The 18,059-nt window shown below is 43.9% G+C and overlaps 1 protein-coding gene across 3 annotated transcripts in view; it reads left to right on the top strand.

The window, feature by feature from the left end:
• CPA4 (carboxypeptidase A4) overlaps positions 1 to 18,059 on the top strand; it is a 46,571-nt gene that overhangs the window by 26,132 nt on the left and 2,380 nt on the right. For 2 of the 3 annotated variants that reach the window (XM_074035989.1, XM_005550765.5), the window contains exon 11: positions 2,989 to 4,640. The exons of the other annotated variant lie outside the window; for it this stretch is intronic. In XM_074035989.1, coding sequence (XP_073892090.1) covers positions 2,989 to 3,176 — 188 coding nt within the window. In that variant the 3' untranslated portion in view covers positions 3,177 to 4,640. Of the gene's footprint in view, positions 1 to 2,988; positions 4,641 to 18,059 lie in introns of those variants that run through there. 3 annotated transcript variants of the gene reach the window in all.

Genomic DNA, 18,059 nt, shown 5'->3' on the forward strand with positions numbered 1-18,059 from the left:
AACGCAGATTGATAGGAGAAAAGGCATAAAAAATTTTATTTTAGTGTGCATGGCACAGGGGCATCACAAGACAATGATTACCCAATAACCCAATGGGGCACAGAAGCTTGTGCACCCTTTTTCATACAGGAGGGAGGAGATGTATGGATTGGGGAGGTGGGAGGCAGACATTACAGGAAGGTGAGGGGCGGAGCTGCACAGGAACAAAGGTTGTCTTATTAAGCAGATAAAGTCCTCCAGGCAATCTCTTGGAGCTGCCCTCAGAAGAATAGATGAAGTCTGTCTGGGTGTGGTGATGATTCACAGTCTCATCTCTTCTGGTGGTTTATCTTTCTTGGTTATTTGATGAGACCTCTAGGGAGGCTGTTTAAGACAATTGCATTTCTTTTGGAAAGACACTTTCTCAGTCAGATGAGGAAATTTCCAAAGACAGAGACAGTCCCTCCCTGTGCTTGGTAGTGGGGCAGGTATGGGGAATAAGAAGTTAGAGGGACCTTGATTTGGAGGTGGCTTCTGAGGGCTCTCAGCATGTCAAAACATCAGTCTTTGGAGTATCACTTTCTGAGCCCCAACCCTTGTAAGTGTCTAAAATGTCTGTATAGAGAATGCAGGATAAATACCATTTGGTGCGTTCACACAATGCAGCACTACACAGTCCTTAAGCGAATGAGGTAGATCTATGTGCGCTAAAAGGGAATACTCACCAGTTGTTAACTGAAAAATACAGTGTGCAGAACAGTGTTAATAGCGTGTTCCCTTTTTTTTTTTTTTTTTAACTGTAGGTAGACTTTGAGCAGGGACCCAAATAAAGCGAAGTTTACAAACTTTGTCATTTTGACTGCTCGGCAGAAGCCTTTTTGCCTCCTTCCTGAATCTCAAATGTGTTCTCAAATACTTGGACTTGCCATATAAGTAACTTCTAGAAACTTCTGGTGCCATTGCTTTTCATTCAGTATTTTCTCGAGGTAGAGAAAGGCTCCCTCCACACAGGGAGGGAGCACGGCGTCTCACTGGAAGCATCCCTAGAAAAATCACAAATGCTATTCAGGAATCACACAGCTCTCAGGAACCACAGAAAAGCCAAAAGACCCGTATTTCCAGGTGACAGGCTTGTTTTATACTCACTGGTTGAGGAGAGCCTGGGCTTTATTATCAGATGGACCTGGGTTTAGATTGCAGCTCCGCCATTTTCCATCTGTATTTCCTTAGGTGAATTATCCATTCTGAGCTTGGATTTCCTCATCTGTAAAACAAGGACAATAAAACCTACTTCACTGAGTTTTTAAAGACTAGGAGATCATAAATGTGCAGTGTCTGATATAATGCCTGGCTCATGATAGATGCTCAACAAATGGTAGCTGCTATTGACATTGATTTATTATTTAATGTCATCCAGGCCAGGCGTGGGATTCACACCTTTAATCCCAGCACCTTGGGAGGCTGAGGTGGGATGATCACTTGAGTCCAGGAGTTTGAGACCAGCCTGGGCAACATAGTAAGACCCCATCTCTACAAATAGATAAATTTGTATCTATTTACATACACTATGCAGGCATAGTGGTATGTGCCTGCAATCCCAGCTACTTGGGACACTGAGGTGGGAGGATCACTTGAGCCTAGGAGGTCAAGGCTGCAATAAGCTGTGATTATGCCACTGCACTCCAGCCTGGGTGACAGAGTGAGACCTTGTCTCAAAAAGAAACAAGAAAAGAATTATCTATATTTTGCACTGTTAGGCAATTTCTGAGCTAGTAGAGTTTGGGAAGAAGCAGAAAAATGGGCCTCTTGCCTTTCATAAGCCTTTTGGTGAAGGGAAGTCCCAAGGTCTGTGCTGCCTTCTCTGTATCCATTATCTTTTGTAATGTTAAAAAAAAAAATCCTGAAACTTAGCAGCTTAAAACAATCAACATACTTTTTCTTACAGTTTCTGTAGGGCAGGAATTCAGTGGTTTGACTAGATGGCTCTGGCTCAGGATCCTTCATGAGGCTGCAGTCAAGATGCCTTCCAGGGTCACAGTCAACCTAAGACTTGTGTATTAGTCCGTTTTCACACTGCTGATAAAGACATACCTGGGACTGGGTAATTTATAAAGGAAAAGAGGCTTAATGAACTTGCAGTTCCACGTGGCTGGTGAGGCTTCACAATCATGGCAGAAGGCAAAAGGCATGTCTTACGTGGCAGCAGGCAAACAGCAAATGAGAACCAAGCAAAAGGGGTTTCCCCTTATAAAACCATCAGATCTCATGAGACTTACTCACTACCACAAGAACAGTATGGGGGAACCACCCCCATGATTCAGTTATCTCCCACTGGGTCCCTCCCACAATGCATGAGAATTATGGGAGCTACAATTCAAGATGAGATTTGGGTGGGGACACAGCCAAACCATATCAGCTTGCATTTTTCATTCACTACTTCAGTTCCTCACTACCACGAACCTCTGTAGAGGCCTACTTGAATGTCCTTACAAAACCAAATGACAACTGGCTTATCCAGAGTGAGTAATCCAAGAGACAGCAAGGCAGAAGCCACAGTGTCTTTTATGACCTGGCCTTGAAAGTCACACGGCTTCATTTCTGCAGCATCCTGTCAGTTACACTGGTGAGGTCAGCCCTATTTAATGTAGGAGGGAGCTGCACAAAGACTTGACTTCTAGGATCCAAGTATCATTAGAGCTACCTTGGAGGCTGCCTGCTATACTCTCTCTCTATAGAGATTGGTTTTGAGGGACCAACTGGACGGACACAGTAAGTTAGTAATAAGGCGGGAGTAAGGGTTCCAGATCTCTTGGTTTGAGACCAGCATGCACCTCAGACCAATGCAGGATGGTCTGAGACATAGGGATCAGGCTGATGATTTGGACTGATGACTTGAGGATCAAACTCTGGATTCCTGAAGGAACCCCAGGCAGGCAGAGTTCTTGGCCCCTTCCCGTCTAACCCAGGAGGGAACTGGGCTTCAAGAGTGTTTTGTCCTCCGACTTACAGATCCAGCTAGTGGGAGCAGCATCGACTGGGCGTATGATAATGGCATCAAATTTGCATTCACATTTGAGTTGAGAGATACCGGGACCTATGGCTTCCTCCTGCCAGCTAACCAGATCATCCCCACTGCGGAGGAGACCTGGCTGGGGCTGAAGACCATCATGGAGCACGTGCGGGACAACCTTTACTAGGCGACGGCCCCGCTCTGTCTACATTTATTTGTACCCACACGTGCACCCACTGAGGCCACTGTTAAAGGAGGCCGTTCCTTCCTGTGTGAGTCAGAGCCCTCTGGGTTTGTAGAGCACACAGGTCTGCCCCTTTCCAGCCAGCTCCCTGGAGTCCTGTGTGCTGGTGGTGTCCCTGCAAGGAGTGGTTCTGCCAGCCTGCTCAATTTTGGTCCCGCGGTTTTTGATGAGCCTTTTGTCTGTCTCTCCTTCCACCCTGCTGGCTGGGCAGCTGCACTTAGCATCACCCCTTCCTGGGCGGCATGTCTCTCTCTACCTCATTTTTAGAACCAAAGAAAATCTGAGATGATTCTCTAGCCTCATCCACATCTAGCCAAGCCAATGACCTTGCTCTGGTGGCACTGTGGGAGGCACTGCTTATCTTCAGGTGGGTCTCAAAGATGACATAGAATTTCCTTTAATTTCTCTCAGTCTTCCTGGAAAATATTTTCCTTTGAGCAGCAAATCTCACAGGGGTATCAGTGAAGGTCTCTTCCCTCCCTCCTGTCCTTTTTTTTTTTGAGACAGTTTTGCTCTTGTTGCCCAGGCTGGAGTGCAATGGCTTGATCTTGGCTCACCGCAACCTCTGCCTCCTGGGATCAAGCAATTCTCCTACCTCAGCCTCCCGAGTAGCTGGGATTACAGGCGCATGCTACCATGCCCGGTTAATTTTGTATTTTTAGTAGAGACAGGATTTCTCCATGTTGGTCAGGCTGGTCTCAAACTCCTGACCTCAGGTGATCTGCCTGCCTCAGCCTCCCAAAGTGCTGGGATTACAGGCATGAGCCGCCGCGCTGGGCCCCTCCCCTCCTTTTTTAGGCCTGAATACAAAGTAGAAGTTCACTTCCCTTCCCTGCGCTGAGAATTTCTACATACTACAGTTCTTACCCCTCTCCTCCCTTTATTATTCAGTGTGACCAGGATGGCGGGAGAGGATCTGTGTCACTGTAGGTACTGCTCACCCAGGAAGGCTGGGTGAAGTGACCATCTAAATTGCAGGGTGGTGAGATTATCCCCATCTGTCCTAATGGGCTCACCTCCTCTTTGCCTTTTGAACTCACTTCAAAGATCTAGGCCTCATCTTACAGGTCCTAAATCACTCCTCCGGCCTGGATAATCTCACCGCCCTGGCACATTTCCGTTTGTGCTGTGGTGTATCCTGTGTTTCCTTGTCCTGGTTTGTGTGTGTGTGTGTCTGTCTATTTTGTATCCTGGACCGCGAGTCCCTAAGTAGAGCAAGAATTCATCAACCAGCTGCCTCTTGTTTCATTTCACCTCAGCACGTACCATCTGTCCTTTTGTTGTTGTTGTTTTGTTTTTGTTTTTTCGCTTTTTCCAAACATTTCTGTAAATCTTAATCTCCTCCCTAGGATTTGTACAGCATCTGGTGTGTGCTTATAAGCCAATAAATATTCAATGTGAATTTCATGATCATCTCCTATTCTTTGCCTTCACCTGAATAGAACCAAGCCATGGTTTTGAATATGCAACTCTTTATAATGTCAGAAGTCGACTTTAATCCCTGTCTGTATTGCATGACATGTAAGAAGTCCTCCTTCATCAGGCCAAGGGGCCTCCAGGGCAATGTTACCTTGGTGATTTCACTGTGGTCCTGGGTCTAGTTCTTAGCTTTTCAACTCAAAAGCTTGATAGTCTCAGTGTCCATGTTGATTAAACTAGGGGATGCTGACTCACGCCTATAGACCTCAGATGAGGCAGATGATAAAATCAGAATGCGAATTTATTAATTTACATCGTGGCATGTAACTGTTGAGTGGATTGGATCCTCACGTCGGCCTGAGCAGTACATTTTCTCCCTGTAGGCAAGATACATGGGAAGCCAAATTATAATCAGAAGGTTGCTTAGTGAGCGGGCGTCAGAGCAAGGAAAGTTAATTAAAGTCTATGATTAGAATTTTTAACAGCACCCAGCTCTAATAGCATAATATATCCAGCTCTGTAGCCAGAGCACACCTGCCAGTCAGCCAGCTGGTCACTTGTGCTGGCTGGTTAGGGCTGCCTCAGACAGGGCCGTGCCTTGGTGAGCATAACCAAGCTTGCCTCTGTGGCTGGCCTGTAACCTGGGCCTAATTGTGGTCACTCCCCTTGGATTGAGATTAGCCTTCAGATTCCTTAAGGGAAAGATTAATTTTAAAATTTTATTATTATTTCTTTCTATGGAGAGATGGGGCCTTGATATGTTGCCCAGGCTGGTCTTGAACTCCAGGTCTCAAGCAATCCTCCTACCTTGGCCTCCCAAAGTGCTGGGATTACAGGTGTAAGCCACCATACCCGGCCAAGGGAAAGATTGCTTAAACAAGACATAAATGCCAGATACCATAATGAAATTAAGAGCTTTTGTTCATTAAAAGATACTATAGAAAGGGAGAAAACAAGTTAAAGGCCAAGAGAGGATGTTCACCATATTCCTAATACACACAACAGACAAAGAATGCATGAAGAACTTCAACAAATCAATAAAGAAAGCACAGATAAGCCAATAGAAAAATGTGCCAAATTGACCAAGCATTTCGCAAAAGAGGAAGCACAGTTCATGCACAGTGGTGCATGCCTGTAATCTCAACACTCTGGGAGGCCGAGGTGGGAAGATTGCCTAAGCCCAGGAGTTAGAGACCAACCTGGGCAACAAAGTGAGACCCTTGTTTCAACAAAAATAAAAACAAAATAAAAATAAAAAATTAGTTGGGTGTGGTGAAAGCACCTATAATCTCAGCTACTCAGGAAGCTGAGGTGGAAGGATCATTTGAGCCCAGGAGTTTGAGACCAGCTTCAGCAACATAGTAAGAACCCGCCCCCAATGTCTCTATAAGAAAAGGAAAAAGATTATCTGGGTGCGGCGGCATGCACCTGTAGTCCCAGCTAATTGGGAGGCTGAGGTGGGAGGATTGCTTGAGCCCAGGAGTTCAAGGCTGCAGTGAGTTACGATCCACCACTGCACTTCAGCCTTGATGACAGAGCAAGACCCTGTCTCCAAAAAAAAAAAAAAAAAAAAAAAAACAACAGAGAATAAGAAGCAGATATATCTGATCAACATATAAAAGGATGATTAGTGATTGAGGACATGCAAATCAAGACCGCAGTGGGATGCCGTTTTATACTCATTCAATTTACAAAAATAAAAAAGTTGGAGAGGATGTGAGTGGCAGGGTCTCATACCTTATTGGTGGGCAGCTGAATTAGTAAAACTACTTTACAAAACAGTTTGACATTATCTTTTCAAGTTTACACCTTATGATCCAGCTATTCCACCCTAGGCATGACCTCAAGAAATTCTTGCAATTGTACAAGAGGAGACATATGAGAATGTTCATAGCAACATTGTTCACAATCATAAAAACCTAAAAATAACTCAGAAGACCATCAGTGGGAGAATGGGTGAAAAGGTGTGGTACATTCACATACTGAGAGATTATTATACAATAGTCAAAACAAAATTTAGTATGATTTCCTTTATAGAAAGATCCAAACACCTGACAAAAAATACATGCATACTTTTAAAGAAGATATACAAATTTTGATGAAACTATATAAAAAGAGAAGCAAGCCATAGTGGACATGTCCAGACCCCACTTCCTGGCTGAGTGCACAGATCCCAGCAGCTAAGTATTGCCTGCCAATGTTCAGGGCTACGTCCCTCTCTAGAGAATTGCTCTTGGCCAAATGGGGGTTGCCTCACGCAGAAGGCTGCGCACCTGTCTTTTCTTTTACCATCCTCCCAAATGTCTACCCATGACAGACTGGCTCAGGAGTACACATGGCTAGCTCTTTGCTTCCAGGTGAGATCAACACTTTGGCACAACAAATGTTCCCGAGCTCCCATGGGGTTGGGCTAGAGCTCCAGACGATTTCAGGCAAGTCATCCTTGCTTAGCCTTTTCTCCTGCCCCGCCTGTTTCCTTCACTCGCCTCCTGAGACCACTCCCCTTCATATCACTTGCATAAGAATCTCCATCTCGGGTTCTGCTTCTAGGGAGACTAAGACCACAGGAAATGAAGAACCTGGGATTCCTGAATGATGATTCCTTCAAATGGAGAGAGGTAAAGGATGAGAGAGAGACAGGGCCCTGTGGTTAGAGGATGAACCTTAGCTTTTGTTTTAGATTCTGTTTTTTTTCAGGTGTTTATTACGTTTTTTTTTTTTTTTTTTTTTGAAGTAGAGATAAGGGTCTCCCTATGCAGCTTAGGTTGGTCTTGAACTCTTGGCCTCAAGTAATTCTCCTGCCTTGGCCTCCCAAAGTGCTGGGATTACAGGTGTGAGCCCCTGCTCTCAGCCTATTATATGATTTTTTAAAAAACTTAATTAAGTAGCTAAATAAATAATTAAAAGAGGACCATGTGGCTGGGCGTGGTGGCTCACGCCTGTAATCCCAGCACTTTGGGAAGCCGAGGCGGGCAGATCACAAGGTCAGGAGATCGAGACCATCTTTGCTAACACAGTTAAACCCCGTCTCTACTGAAAAATTACAAAAAAAATATTAGCCAGGCGTGGTGGCAGGCGCCTGTAGTCCCAGCTACTCGGGAGGCTGAAGCAGGAGAATGGCGTGAACCCAGGAGGCAGAGGTTGCAGTGAGTGGACATCGTGCCACTGCACGCCAGCCTGGGTGACAGAGTGAGACTCCGTCTCAAAAAAAAAAAAAAAAAGAGGAGCATGCATAGATCAATGAAGGGTGTGTCACTAACCATGGGTTGTAATTAATCTATTTCTATGGACTTGAAAAACAATTTTAAAAATGTTTATAAAGATACTAATTTTAAACAAAAATTGTACTATTCAACATGGATTTATTGAGTACCTACTACGTGCCAGAGACAGTTTTTTTCCTTTTTTTAGAGGCAGGGTCTGGCTCTGTCACCAAGGCTGGAGTCCAGTGGGGCAATCATAGCTCACTGTAGCCTCAAACTCTTGGGGTCCAGTCATCCTCCCACCTCAGCCTCCCAAAATGCTGGGATTACAGGCACGAGCCACGACACCTGGCTCTTGAGACAGTGTTATTATTTTATTATTGCAAACAAGAAGACAAAATCTGTTATTGCATGAAATTTCACTGTAGTTGGAAGTACTCAAGTAAAGTACTCAAGTAACTAAATTAAGAAGCTAATTTGGGTGAGGAGAGCTGCTATAAATAAAAGAAAACAGACTGCTGTCAGGAGAGTGATGGGTGGTAGCGGAGCCTGTCTAGATTTGGAAAGCTAGGGAAGATAGTAATATAAACTATTCTTAACTTTATTCTTTGTATTCTTTGTTTACTTCCCCAAAACATGTGAAAAAAGTGGGCTAGATTTTTTATTTTGAGACAGGATCTCCCCTCTGTCACTTAGACTGGAATGCGGTGGCACAACCACAGCTCACTGCAGCCTTGACTTCCTAGGCTCGAGCAATTCTCCTACCTCAGCCTCTGGAGTAGCTAGGCTAATTAAAAAAAAAAAATCGTTTGTAGAGATGGGGTCTTTCCACATTGCCCAGACTGGTCTGAAACTCCTGGGCTCAAGTGATCCTCCTGCCTTGGCCTCCCGAAGTGCTGGGATTATAGGCATGAGCCACCATGCCTGGTAGCGACTTACATTTCTGAAGCACATTTAAGTTTGAAAGGCTTTCATACCTCATCAAATCAGTCTGTAGGGAATTTTCCACCAGTAAGACATCAGTGAGGATGGAAAAAGTACAATCTATCAATAATGGGGAAAAATGTCTTGAGTTCTCTTTTTTGCAATACTGGGGAGGAGGGGTTTCTCCTAGCCACCTCCAGGTCTTGCACCCAATTCTCTTGGGGACCAAAAGAAGATCTTTGTGAAGTAGCTGACAGAATGAGGGATATCTTTGGCATTAGCTGTTGTCCAGTTGACACCAGAGCCCTTCACTGGACTGCAGCCCCCGGGAGGCAGGGAGCAGACCATAGCCACTTCTGTATTCTGGGTCACAGGTGGTGGAAAGCTGTGGAATGGACCAACTTTTTCACCAACCCACATGACTTTGGCCCATGAGATAACCTCTGGGCTCCTCAGTTTCTCATCTTTAGAAGAATAACGACAGTATCTGCAATGACTTATCAAGAGAATTAACTAAGTGAGTATTAAAGCATTCAGATATTTACCTGGCAGTAGAAGCTCTTGGTATGTGTTAGAATTATTCTCAGCTGGCACACGTTTACCTATGCAACAAACCTGCACGTTCTGCACATGCATCCTGGAACTTAAAGTGAAATTAAAAAAAAAAAAGATAAAAAGTAAAAGAATTATTCTCAGCTGGGCCTGGCGGTTCACACCTGTAAGCCCAGCATTTGGGGAGGCCAAGGTGGGCAGTCTGCTTGAGCCCAGGAGTTTGAGACCAGCCTGAGCAAAAGGGCAAGACCCTGTTTCTACAAAAAAATACAAACATTAGCCAGGTGTGGTGGCTATAGTCCCAGCTACTTGAGAGGCTGAGATGGGAAGACGGCTTGAGCTCAGGAGGTTGAGGCTGCAGTGAGCCATGATCAAACCACTGCACTCCAGCCTGGGTGACAGAGTGAGACCCTGTCTCAAAAACAAACAAGCAAACAAACAAAAAAGAATTATTCTCACTGAGTGGTGGAAATTCATTTATAAATTAGGTCTTCAGCATTCTCCCTAAAGTGAGAGACTTATTTGCTTCAGATTGTTCATGAAATGTAATAACAAAGATCTCAACAGATCACGGAAAAACACTAGCTGGATGTTAAGTAATTTTTATTATTATTTGGGTTTGGAAATATTGGGGTTCTTTCTCTGGGATTTTCCCCAGGTTCTATAGATATCGAGTTTCCTTTATGAGATTAAGACAAAGGATCACTGCCTGAAACCTTCGCAGGTCCAGCTTCCAAACACAACCATGTCAAACATAAAGGCTCACTGGGTTTTACAGGTCTTGGAAAGGCCCTGTTGTAAATCGGTTTTGGGTGATGTTGAGGGCATGTTCCAACTCTGGAATGTCCTATGTAGACTGCGCTTCTTTTGTGTTACTATAGGAAGACTAATTATGCAGAATCATTTTTATCATTATCATCATCATCCTTATCTTTCTGTTTGATGAATTCTGGAATTTTGCCAACCCAGGCAGCTTGTAAAATAAATTCTCTCTGCTATTTGTACTGAGCCTTAAATCACGAACACCAGCTGTTTCTTGTATCTGAAGTAAAGCTTCAGGTATATTGGGGGCATCCAGGGAGCACAGGCATTTTTTTCGTCTCTAGAATACACAGGTTCTGTGGTTCAGCTGGGCAGTTTGCTCCTTTAGTGCAGAAAGTGAATCTCATGCTTTTTTGTATCTCCTACAAGGCTTAGCTCAGCAGCTAGTAAATATTTGTTGATATGATTTGCTGCAGGACAGCCGGGTAACAGTTGCAGAAGCCACGCTCTCAACAAGTCAGGGAAACAGGAAAAAGGTACTTTTTCCAACCAATATTATCAGTGGAAGTCTGGAAAATATATTGGAATGTATGTCCCTACGTTCTAAGAGAGACAGAGCATAAATTAAATATTCAGAGATAAGGAAGGCTTGGTATTGGTTAAATTGCTTGCAGCTTTATAGTGATTTATAGTTTTAAAGTGCTTTATAGCTATTGGATAATTAAATTATCACAATTACCCGGTGATAGATGCAGGCTGGGTATTATCCTTATTTAACTGTTGAGGCAGTTGAAGTGTTGAAGAGGCAAAGGGACATGCCCAGACTTAAGGCGATGGAAATGGCGAGGCAGATTGTCAAGAGCGGCTCTACAGATTATTGCTAAGGTAGCAAAAGGGCAGAAGATGCTTTGCTGACTTTGGTTTTGAATTTGAATGCCTTTAAAATACACATAGCTCCTGCAGTCCCTCTGGTCTCACACTTTTGTATTTTGTGCCTGGCTCCTGAAACCTTTTAGTTTTCAACTGTGCACTGATGAGAGGGAATTTAGAGAGCAAAAGCCAGGTCTCCCTCGCCGGCTGAGGGGCATCCTGCTGTTCCTATAGGCTCTCCCACTATGGGTCTGGGCTCAGGATTGCCATCAGGAGAGTTATGGCTAATATTTTAATGCAAAACATCTGGAATGGGCTGAAGACTATTTCCAACCTTCAGGGACTTTATGTCTTTTTTTTTTTTTTTTTTTTGAGACAGCATCTCTCTCTGTCACCAGGGTGGAGTGCAATGGCGTGATCTTGGCTCACTGCAACCTCTGCCTCCCTGGTTCAAGCGATTCTCCTGCCTCAGCCTACCGAGTAGCTGGGACTACAGGTGCCCACCACCATGCCCAGCTGATTTCTGTATTTTTAGTGGAGACGGGGTTTCACCGTGTTAGCCAGGATGCTCTTGATCTCTTGACCTCGTGATCTGCCTGCCTCGGCCTCCCAAAGTGTTGGGATTACAGATGTGAGCCACCGCATTCAGCCAAGGGACTTTATGTCTTTTCATAGGGATTCACGGCCTGTGGAACCATCTATCCCCATCTTTATTAGCCTCTCACATCCCTGGATGACAATATGTTCACTTCTCTCAACAAGCAAATAGATGTATTCTGTTTGCGTATTTAAGCAATTCGGCCTAGCTTTACCATTAACCTTGGCTTTGGGCTTCTAAGCCCTTCACGGGCAGAGCCAAGGTCTTAGTCATTGAGAATCCTCAGCACTTAAGCACACAATGGCACATCATAAAGAGGTATTGAATGAGTACCTGCAGCAGGACCAAGTCCACATCGGATCCCAAAGAAGCCCGGGATATTCTTTCGGCTTAGCTCACAGGCTGCAGCAATCTTCCTCCCTCAGCTCTGAGTACCTCGCCATGGCATTGTTCTTTCTGATGGATGTGAGACGCACAGAGGTCAGGAAAAGCAAAGACCTCCTGTTCCCATTTCAGCAAATCTGTATTAGAAAACTCAGAGACACCAGGCTCGGTGGGAAAGGATAACGTGTCTCCTCACTATGAAGTTGTATTTCTTTTTTCTTTTTTTTTTTTTTGAGACGGAGTCTCTCTCGGTCGCCCAGGCTGGAGGGCAGGGGCGTGATCTGGGCTCACTGCAAGCTCCGCCTCCCGGGTTCACGCCATTCTCCTGCCTCAGCCTCCCGAGTAGCTGGGACCACAGGCGCCTGCCACCACGCCCGACTAATTTTGTTTTTGTATTTTTAGTAGAGATGGGGTTTCTCTGTGTTAGCCAGGATGGTCTTGATCTCCTGACCTCGTGATCCGCCCACCTCGGCCTCCCAAAGTGCTGGGATTATAGGCGTGAGCCACCGCGCCCGGCCGTGAAGTGGTATTTCTAAAATGCTTCCAGAGGCAGCTGGCGGGTGGACAGGTATTAACTTGGTTAAGAGACATTAAAGAAGAAGGCACTAGATCTTCCTCCCTCCCTGCTGCTCCAGGACCACCAATGCAATCAATATTTAGCAGACATGTCTCTGTAGGTCCTTATGGGCTCTCTGGAACCTGACTCCTATCTAGGAGTCTTCTGTTTACTCTAGAAAACAGATGAAAGATACGTGTAGCCAGAAAGAGACTCATTTAAGCTGGAAAGTGAACGTGTTGCTGGGCCGGGGAAGGCCTGTGCATGAGCAGTGCCGGCCCTGGAAGAGGGTATTTCCTTCCCTCTTGCTGCCAGCACTGCAGAGAGATGGGAAGGCCCAGACGCCAGCTCTGCTGTCGTGGAGGCCAACCGCATCATAACCTTTGGAAATTAGATCAGGAGATCGGGAGGAGGATGGCCAGAGCTGTTTCCCTTACTCCCAATAGAAGAAATAGAAACGACATTGATCAGTGTTCTTCTGGGTCACTCATACTGGAAAGGGCTTTTACTCCAGCAATACTAAGATTTTACTTTTTATTTCTCTGATACTTGGATCCAAATACTCTTCACCAACAGCTACCGTTGATACTTGAGCAATGTAAGGCTCAGAGGGAAGTTGTTACTTAGGACTTGACGGCCCTGTGTTCTAAATCTTTGTTTTCAACATCCTGAAGCATCTCTCAAATTTCTCGTGGTCTCAATGCTTAGGGTATTTCTGTGGTCCTGGGAAAGGATAGGCCTTCCTTGTTTTTTGTTTTTAAATTTATTATTATTATACTTTAAGTTCTAGGGTACATGTGCACAATGTGTAGATTTGTTACACATGTATATGTGTGGGCCTTACTGTTACTGCAAGAATCATCTTCCAGAGTCAGGCTACCTTCTCCTTCCCTACATGATACATTCCTGAACATATCCACACCTCTATCTATCTATCTATCTATCTATCTATCTATCTATCTATATGTATGTATGTATATCTATAAAAAGCCTTAAGGATGCAAGTCTAGCAGTAGACACAGATTATAATGAGAAGTCTGTTTCCAGTGAGCCAAAATCCTGCTGCTCAAATAGAATGACAATATCAGGCAAAACCAGGGAGCTTGTCAGAAACGGAATCTCTGGCCCTCCTCTAGACCTTATTGCATCAGAGTCTGCATTGAATATAATTCCAGGTAATTCACATGCACAGCAAAGCTTGGGAAGCACTGAGGTAAAAAATATATTATTAATTATATCTCACCTCATCAACTTTTAGACAGGTGGTCTCCACCTTGGCTATACATTAAAATCACACGGGGGCTTTTAAAAACTACTGACGCTTGGAGCTTTACCCCAGACCGATGGAAACAGAATCTCTGGGCATTGGTTTTATAAAAATCCATCCAGGTGGTGCTAATGGACTGCCAAGGTTGAGGACAACTGTTTTAAACTCTATTTCCGGCACCATTTTCCCAGTGTTTTTTACATCTGTTGAGAGACAGTTCTCCTTGGGCCTTTTATATTTCTGCATATCTAGATAATTCCAGATGATCTTTTCAAGAATGTTAGAAGAACAAACAACCTTGAAAGATAGACAATATCTCCCTCTGGAGTGAAGGACAGATTTCTCTACTGTCCGTTATAATAAAAGTAATGTTCCTTCTAGAGCAAAGGGCAGTTAGGCTCACTGCCTATTATAAAAGATTTGGGGACTTCCGGCTTTAGTGCTGACATGTAAAGAACTTGGAAACTGTTTCAACAAGAAATAAGCTGAATATGCTGAAAGCTAATGACTTTTCTCGGACCTATCAGAGAACTGAACTCCCAAGGCACCTGCCACCCCCAAATCTGGAGAGAGGCCAACCTTCTGCTCCAGGTACACAGCTGTGATCTGTATACCTGGAGGAGAGACTGTTAAAGCCATAAGCTGGTAAAAACACTTACATGGTAATTTTGATGCAATTGGAGGCTGAGTGTGAACCTGCTTGAGATTGAGAAACTCCCGGGGGCCTGTAGCCTTAGGGGCTCCCCCAATATGTTTGTGGATCTTACCTCTAGGAACTCCACCAGGTTCTCATAATGAAGAACCAAGAAAAAATCTCTGGTGTTTCTGGCAGGGTGAAGAAAGGTAACCATTTTGAAATGCCCAGAGTGTTCTTCATAACAGAGGCCTACGTTGCTAGGAGAAGACTTTACCAGAGCCTTATCTACTTGGGGGAAGGGAAATTATCCAAATCCAGTCCCCTGTGATATTCCTATCTCACCCAAGAGAGGGGGAAAAAAACTAAGAAACACTTGTGAAAGTCACAGCCCAGAGACCTGCTCATCTCATAATCATAAGATGATAGAACATTTTTCTCCTCCTACGTCCTACCACCACACCAAGAGGTATAATGAAACTGGGTTAAAGCTGAAAGAACTGGAAGATGCTGACTTTCTCAGAGGAGGAGTACTTAGGGAAACCAAAAGACAGCTGGGGAGACAAAACCAAAGATCCCTGAGGAATTGGAAGCCTCTGGCACCAATAACTACAGAAAACATTAAGCACAGCCCAACTCCTAGCCAGACTAATACAAGTCTCACACTGAAAGCCTATTTACCTCAGTTTCTATTAGTCAATATATCATGTCCAGCTTTCAAAAAGAATTTACAAGGCATATTAAAAGGCAAAACAAAACCCAAAACCAAAATCAAAAACATTGTCTGTAGCTGGGTGTGGTGGCACATGCCTGTAGTCCCAGCTACTCAGCAGGCTACCGGGGAGGATCACTTGAGCCCAAGAGTTCGAGGCTGCAGTGAGCTATGATAGTACCATTGCGCTCCAGCCTGGGCAACAGAACAGGACTTTGTCTCTGGAGAAACAAAACAAAACAAAGCAAAAGCTATCGGAAGAGAAAAAGAAACCAAACTCAAACATGATACAGATTCTGGAATTATCACACAGGGAATAAAAAATAACAATGATTAGAGCTGAGTGTGGTGGTTCATGCCTAAGTCCCAGCTACTTGGGAGGCTGAGGCAGGAAGATTGCTTGAGCCCAGGAGTTTGAGTCCAGTCTGGGCAACATGGTGAGACCCTGTCTCTAGAAAAAAAGTAAAATAAATAAAAATAAAATAACAATGATTAATGTGTTAAGTGTTCTAAGGGAAAAGACAGACGGGTAATGTAAGCAGCAGAAAGATGGAAACTCTAAGAAAGAATTAAAGGAAAGTGTTATGAATCAGAAACACTGTGACAGAAACAAAGAATGCCTTTGATGGGCTCATTATTGGTAAACCAGAGACAGCCAAGGAAAGCATCAGTGAAACTGAAGGGGGGAAAAACACTTCTCATATTGAAATGCAAAAGACAAAGGATGAAAAAACCCAGAACAGAACACCCAAGAACTGGAGGCCAATTTCAAAAGGTATAATGTACACGTCATTAGAATGCCAGAAGCAGAAGAGAGAACAGAGCCAAATAAATATTTGAAGTAATATGCTTGAGAATTTTCCAAAATTAATAGATACCAAACACATATCTGTGAAGTTCAGAGAAAACCAAGAAAGATAAATACCAAGAAACTCTACCTAGGCATAACATAATTAAACTGAAAAAAAAAAATAATTGAAGTCTTGAAAGAGCCGGAGGGAACACTTTACCACTTTACCAATAGAGAACAAGAATAAAAACCACAGCAGACTTCTGGTCAGAAACTATGCAAGCAAGTAGAAAGTGAAGTGAGGCCGGGCACGGTGACTCACGCCTGTAATCCCAGCACTTTGGGAGGCCGAGGTGGGTGGATCATGAGGTCAGGAGATCGAGACCATCCTGACTAACATGGTGAAACTCCGTCTCTACTAAAAATACAAAATATTAGCCGGCCGTGGCGGTGGGCGCCTGTAGTCCCAGCTACTCAGGAGGCTGAGGCAGGAGAATGGCGGGAACCCGGGAGGTGGAGCTTGCAGTGAGCTGAGATTGCGCCACTGCATTCCAGCCTGGGCGACAGAGCGAGACTCTGTCTCAAAAAAAAAAAAAAAAAAAAAAAGAAAAGAAAAGAAGCATTTAAGTGAGTAGGAAAATAGTATAAGTCAGAAATTCAGATCTACAAGAAAGGGAAGGACCAGGAATAAATGAAAGTAAAATAACTTATTTTTCTTATTCTTAATTTATCTAAAAGATAACTATTTGTTTAAAGCAATAATAGTAGCAATGTATTATGTGATTATAACATGTGGATAAGTGAAATAAATTTCAACAATGTCATAAGGGGCAGGAGAAAAAAACTGGGAATACTTCGTTACGAGGTTATCTGCTCTACATGTGAAGTAGTCTAGTGTTATTTGAAAGTGAACTTTGGCCCGGAGGGTGGTGGCTCACGCCTATAATCCCAACACTTTGGGAGAATGAGGTGGGAGGGATCACCTCAGGTCGGGAGTTCGTACACCAGCCTGACCAACATGAAGAAACCCCGTCTCTACTGAAAAATACAAAATTAGCTGGGTGTGTTGGCACATGCAATCCCAGCTACTCTGGACGCTGAGGCAGGAGAATCGCTTGAACCCGGGAGGTGGAGGTTACGGTGAGCTGAGATAGCGCCATTGCACTCCAGCCTGGGCAAGAAGAGCGAAACCCTGTCTCAAAAAAAAAAAAAAAAAAAAAAAAAGGGGGTGGGGGGGAATTTGATCAAAAACTAGTGAACTTTTGCCCACTTTCCCCAGCCAGACATGAGGTTACAAAGGCAGAATTTCGCTCACGGTGGTGCTCAGCAAATAGCCTTTTGCTTCCTAATACATAGCTTTCAAGGACTGTTAAATTCTGCAATATCTATCACCATGAATTTAAATAAATTTCAATTTTAAAAATCAGATTTTGCCACCCAGAAATATGTGAAAGAAGAGGTACTGATAGAAACAAAAGCATGGTGGTGGCAAGCTTACAAAATAAATTGACGTAAGAACTCTAGGCAGAATTCTTCAGATTTTTTCATCCTGCACCCCTATAATTTTTAAAAAATCTAGCTTGTCACACCCAACATATGTAACTATGTATTTATACATTCTGTACAAATGCCACTGTAGTCATATTATATATTTTATAAAACATAAAAATTAAAATAAAAAGAATGAGATAAAAATAGAGCTTATAAGTCTTAATAGCTCCTTCCTTTACCCCCTGGTAGGAATGAATGCCTCACTTTGGAAATCACTGGATTTGATTGAAAATGCTTCTAATTCTTGACTCCGATTTACCTTGAGCTCTCTAATAGATGTGAATAATCTCATAAACGAATGCCTGCCTCTTCAAGCAGACCAGGTAGGCAAGCTACGGCCCGCAGATCAAATCTAGCCTCCATAGCCTTCAAGCTAAAAATGGTTTTTACATTTTTTAAACGTAAAAAAGACTCTTTAGACTGGGCACAGTGGCTCATGCCTGTGACCCCAGCACTTTGGGAGGCTGAGGTGGGAGATCCCTTGAGCCCAGGAGTTCGAGACTGGCCTGGGCAATGCAGCAAGACCCCGTCTCTATGATTTTTTTTTTTTTTTTTTTTTTTTTTTGAGATGGAGTCTTGCTCTGTCACCCAGGCTGGAGTGCAG

Source organism: Macaca fascicularis, chromosome 3 (genome assembly GCF_037993035.2).
Source record: "Macaca fascicularis isolate 582-1 chromosome 3, T2T-MFA8v1.1".
NCBI classification, from domain to species: Eukaryota; Metazoa; Chordata; class Mammalia; order Primates; family Cercopithecidae; genus Macaca; species Macaca fascicularis.